The sequence below is a fragment of the Alosa alosa genome, chromosome 17 (genome assembly GCF_017589495.1).
Source record: "Alosa alosa isolate M-15738 ecotype Scorff River chromosome 17, AALO_Geno_1.1, whole genome shotgun sequence".
NCBI lineage: Eukaryota > Metazoa > Chordata > Actinopteri > Clupeiformes > Clupeidae > Alosa > Alosa alosa.
In genome coordinates this window covers 2,018,944-2,024,943 of record NC_063205.1, presented here as the reverse complement: position 1 = coordinate 2,024,943, position 6,000 = coordinate 2,018,944, and the positions used below count along the sequence as shown (strand labels likewise).

Sequence of the window (6,000 nt, the reverse complement as noted above, 5' to 3'; positions counted from 1 at the left end):
TAGCAAGATGAAGGCGTGAGCCTGAGGGTGCAGCTGGAAGTAGTTTTACTGCATGTTGTCATAGTTTGGTATTGATTTGTATAGTTTTACTGCATGTTGTCATAGTTTGGTATTGATTTGTATAGTTTTACTGCATGTTGTCATAGTTTGGTATTGATTCGTATAGTTTTACTGCACGTTGTCATAGTTTGGTATTGATTCGTATAGTTTTACTGCACGTTGTCATAGTTTGGTATTGATTCGTATAGTTTTACTGCACGTTGTCATAGTTTGGTATTGATTTGTATAGTTTTACTGCACGTTGTTGTAGTTTGGTATTGATTTGTTTCTGCACTTCAAACAATATCAGCACAGCACAGACACCTGATCAATATCAATGTCAGTACAGCACAGACATCTGAGTCTGGGGCTGGTCTGCTCCCTCTGCAGGTGGTCAAGGAGTTTGCTGCGGTGGACGTGAGTGTGGTCATCGCTGGCTGCAGCCGTAAGTTCTGCCTTGTGGTTTTGAACCAACTCCCCATACCTGTCCCCCCCCCCCCTCATACCTGTGCCCTGTGCCCCCCCTCCCCCCTCCCCAGGTACGGTGCTGTCTCAGCTCCGGTCGCTCCGGTTCTTCGGGGAGGTTGTGACCTCTGACCTCGTGTTCCCCACCATCCACGACGCCGTGTTGCACTGCCGCTGCCGCTCGCTGCTGCTGGGCCAATGAGATCGCGGGGGCACGCCCACACGCTCCTGCTGGGCCAATGAGATCGCGGGAGCACGCCTGACAGACAGGACTGGGAGTCAGCAGGACTGAGGCGATTGGTGGAGAGCTGGAGGGGGAGGGGCTGCGGAAAGCGAGCCGACGCCCCTTCCTCTGACATTCCAGAAGCGCACAGCACTTTGTGGTTGTCAGCTCCAGCCTGACTGGCCAGGCAGAGGGAAGCCATGACACAGGACGAGACTCTGTGTGTGTGTGTGTGTGTGTGTGTGTGTGTGTGTGTGTGTGTTTTTTTAATCATACTGATTGCTCTAGACTCTGCAGTGTAGGTTTCCAGGGTGTAGTATTTCCTGAGGACCACCAGGGGGGCGGGCGGGCAGACCTGTGGCCCTCAGCTCACCTGCTGTCTGTACCGGCAGCTCCCACTAGGGGGCGCACTGCTTGGCCATTTCTATGACCGCTCTTGGGCCAGGTCCTCCTCTATCATGTGCTCTCTCTCTCTCTCTGTGTTCTTCTCTCAGACACTGTACTGCCATTATTAAATGGCCATTGTCACTGTGCCTGGATGAGATTTGATTCTGCTGCTGTATGTATGTGTGTGTGAAGGTGATTTGACAGGGTGGTATACAAAATGCTGTTATTCAGCATCACCAGCTGTGTGTGTGTGTGTGTGTGTTTGTGTGTGCATGCACGACTACACAAAGTGGGACAAGCATCCAATTGAAGCCCTACATGCAGAATTCTGCCAATCAATTCAATCAAAAACACCCAACAATGCATGTAGGGCAGAATTAGGTCGTTTACCATTGGCATTACCTATTCAGAAAAGATCCTTAAAATTCTGGATGCACCTGAACAGCAGTCCTAAGAACTCACTCCATTTTGAGCCATTAAAAACCCAGGAGATGAACCCTGAAAAGTGTCCTCTGAGCCAGCTGGTACTGAAGTTAACTAACTCAATAACAACAATTAATAAACATCAAGCTCAGTCCAGCGCTGCTTCCCAAACACCAATTAGAGTCAACAAAATAATGAATCAAGCAAAAGAAGATTATTTAGAGCATTGGACAAACCAAACTACCAACCAAAGTAGAATGAATTCCTATCTGATCCTTAAAAGAGAATATGAATTGGCAGAGTATCTCAGCTCTGTTAGAAATACGAAGCAGAGGCATATCCTGACCAAGTACAGGCTCATTGACCCCAACCTAGCAATAGAAACAGGCAGACACAGAGTGATCGGGATGCCGTTGCGGTGATGGAAACAGGAGACAGTTGTGATGTTTCTCAAGAATAGCCAGGTTTCATTTCCACCTCATAAGCTGAGCATGCATTACCAGTATGAAGAAATCGGAAAAAGAAAAGAAAAACCAAAACTCCAAACAATCATCTCAAATCAATCACTAAACTTCAAAAACTATATCAAAATGAACTTTGACAACCCTTTTCAATTATAGGGCAAACTGCTGCAAATCACAAAACGAGTGTTAGGCCTATAAGCAGGGACAATCACTTGCTCACCTCAGACCATTCTACCTCCTTCTGCTCTCAACAATATTCCCTCCAGAGAATTTAACTCTGCCGACTAAACCAATGCACAATCAATCAACTAACAAAATGCATCTTCTCTATATAAATATCCAATAATACATTACATACCATAAAACCCACTGTTTCATAACAAGGCAATCCTATTGTATCATTTCATAACCTTAAACACATCATAGATAACCAGAACATCCCAAACACCCCTCTTGTCCTGCACACTTGACCTCTGCTAGTGCAGTACGTCACACTCCACGAACTTATAATGTTCCTTGCGACTTTCCGTCGGGTCTTTACTCAGTCCCCAGACCAGGAAGCGCTATTGTCCGACACAATGGAAAGTTTGCTGAATGTCCGTGTTCCCTCAACCTTCTGTTGGCCACCCTGAAAGTAAGGCTGATAATTAATATTGTCCCGTACGCGTTTGTGTTTTGCCGTTGCAACCATGCTGGATGCCGTTCGTGTTCGTGTGTGCAAATAAAGAGTGTTTGTAAATCACGTTGTCGGTTCTTTGTGTTTTTAGCTCCCGTATGAAATAAACTGTAGCCGTAACGGGCAACCGCACCAGGGTTTCCCGCAGGAAATGTGTTAGTCAAGGTGGTAGGTCGTAGGTCCGGGGGGGTGTCAGGTGTGTCGGTTGCCATCCGGCGGGGGCGGTGTAGGGGTTCTTGTATCGGTTGCCGTCGGTCGGGGGTGTGGGTGGGGGTCTTGTTTGTGCGATACACTACAGACTCTGTATATATAACAATTATTTATTAAACACTACATTATAAATAAATAACCAGCTTCTCAAAATAACAGTTAACAAAGTAACAACACCAAACAAACTATACAACAGTATACAAATATTTAAAAATTTTAACAAAGACTATTACAAACTATAGAACAAGTGCAAAAGAAAGTGCAAAACAACAAAATGTGCAAATGTGATCAGTCACTACTTATGGCAGAGCTGACAACTAGCATCGTTACAAGCCATCCTCCTTGGCTTTAAAAAAAGATCATTTCAAAGGCCCTTTGGTAATTGCACTGTTTTACTATTGGACCATTAATGCTTATCTTCATGGAGGCTGTCAGACTGTTGACCTGCAGCCTGTTCCGCAAGTCTGTCCTGATCTATACACCGAGAATGAATGAAGTTTAGATCATTTTATAGTTTTTGTGTAATATGGATGGAATTTGGCGCGGAGCGCTTTTTAATTTAGAGGCCGGAGTGGCGGCTCTGTTCAACTCCCATACCGCTCACACCACGAGTCTGAGGCATGCCCAACTGTCTTCTAATAAAAAAGCAAGACCGTTAAATTTCAAAGATATTGGCCATATAGCCTAAGTTCGTTGATGGGGATGGGGTAGGCTAAATAATTTAGAAAGCATACGCGTAGGCACGGATGGGCCTGGACGGGCCTAGGCCCGTCTATTGTCAGTCTTAGTCAACACTGTGCTGTGAGCAGGTGGCTGTTTACTCGGCCGTTTCTCCAGTCAAATTCGCGTCAGGTCAATTTAGCTCCCCGGTACCAAAGAACTAAGAGCAATGGCAATATATTTCACAGAATATTTATTTTAAAAGACTGCAACACTGATACTGCAACAACAAACAAGCTTGGCAACGTTAACTAAAGGGATCAGTCGGGATTAATTGCCAAAAGAACGAAAATGACAAATCACGCAGTCGGCTAAATATTTTAAACTGATGAACCCAGCATCGGTGCGTCGCTTAAATTAAAACACAAATTGAAGCAACAACTTGATCATTGGACAACCCTACCACTAAACCTTTCCATAGGCCTGCAACGTTTATGACATAAAAAGTGGAATATGAACGCATTTCATCACACCTGACAATTTAACGGAGCTGTGGCTGTTCGCGATTTGACTGATTCTTGAGAACGAGGAGCGAGGAGAGATATTTGCACCGCTCAGCTCCGCTCACTAGCTCTGATTCGGAGGCATATCACATATGTAAAGATTATAAAATCTGATTATTTTCCGATTCATGACGCGTTTCTTCTTATTTTTTAATGCGTTCTGCGGAGACAGGAGATTGGCGTTGGTCACGGTTTGGAATGAAAGGGAGAAAACAGGACAAAGTAACACGTTTTTTTTTTTTTGACGACGTAGTTAAGGCGGCAGGCTTGTTTTGCCAAGGCGGCCGCCTTGACTGCAAAGTGCTGCGGGAAACCCTGCGCACCGTTAGACACAGAAAAACCTGGCTGCCAAGAGAACAAAGGATATGTGGTCACTATCAGGCAGAGAAGGTTGAGACAGAGGAGCACTTTCTTCTTCACAAAAATATGACATGTTAAGACAGACCTTTTTCTGCCCATACCAAATTTTATAGCATTGAAGACAATAATGGCCATACTCTTGGTGAAAATGTCAAATGTCAACCTGAGGGACATGACTTAAGTAAACCTTATGCCAAACAGACACATATGCACACAAGCATATGTTCACATATGTGCACACACACACACAGACGCTCTCTCTCTCTCACACACACACACACACCCCTACCTATCATTGTAGTATTATTTCTACTGCTGTTTATTTTGTGCTCACATGTTTCTACATTGTATGCTGTATCTCTGTCTTCTTTCCCTTGTGATACTACTGTGTTATTTGTAACACTAGCTTTGGCAACACTCTACCAAACAGTCATGCTAATAAAGCCCCTTTGAATTAAAAAAAAAAAAATTGAATTTGAACATTTGTGTGCGGGCACACGTATGTATGTATGTATGTATGTATGTATGTATGTATGTATGTATGAAAATATATGTGTGTGTCTGTGTGTCTTGTGGCGACACGCATGTATGTATAATATATGTGTGATATGCGCGTTTTTACGCATATGTAATGTATGTATGTATGTATATGTGTGTGTGTGTGTGTGCTGTAGAATTCTATGTGCTGGTTCGTCAACACACATTTTTTCAGCATTTGCCAAATAATAATGATAATAAATGTGTGTGTGTCTATGACCTCAAGCGTGTACGAGTGTGTGTGTCCATGGCCTCAGCTGTCAGGTGTGCCTGTCGGGGTACTGGACACCCCAGTGTAGTGGAGTGTAGTGGACACATCACCTGTGGCAGGGTAGAACACACCTGTGTAGTGGATCACCTGTGGCAGGGTAGAACACACCTGTGTAGTGGACACATCACCTGTGGCAGGGTAGAACACACCTGTGTAGTGGATCACCTGTGGCAGGGTAGAACACACCTGTGTAGTGGACACACCACCTGTGGCAGGGTAGAACACACCTGTGTAGTGGATCACCTGTGGCAGGGTAGAACACACCTGTGTAGTGGACACACATCACCTGTGGCAGGGTAGGACACGCCTGTCTTCGGTTGAACAGACCAACTGAAGTGGGCAACCTGTTGAAACTGGTCATCACTTCAGCCCCAACCAGAACTGCACATTCAGAATCAGACGTCTTTTACTACTTTGGGTTCTGGCTCCAAATCCTGACTCTGGAGGTCTCAGATGCTGCCATCATTGTTCAGCTCCTGAGCGCTAACGCACCCAATCAGATCCCAGGGTCTCACTCCCCCAATCAGATCCCAGTCCAGCAAGGGCACTGACTCCTCCCACCTCACAGAGACCTCTGAAGTTCGCCTACAAAAAGGAACCAGCCTACCATCTGCACTTCAGGCTTCTTGGTCCCCACCAGAGGTCATTAGGTACATGTTAGGTTCCCATAGGAAAAGTCACAAGATCCCAGATCTCAAAGATGGCAGCTTTGTTGTAGGCGA

At 45.1% G+C, this 6,000-nt stretch overlaps 1 protein-coding gene across 1 annotated transcript in view; it reads left to right on the top strand.

Annotated features, from left to right (window-relative positions):
- Positions 1-2,740, top strand: part of slc26a5 (solute carrier family 26 member 5) — a 48,693-nt gene extending 45,953 nt beyond the window's left edge. Inside the window, exons 15-16 of the mRNA XM_048268758.1 lie at positions 430-484; positions 579-2,740. Of these exons, the coding sequence (XP_048124715.1) occupies positions 430-484; positions 579-706 (183 nt within the window). The 3' untranslated portion in view covers positions 707-2,740. The remainder of the gene's footprint in view (positions 1-429; positions 485-578) is intronic.
- Positions 2,741-6,000: the final 3,260 nt, after the last annotated feature.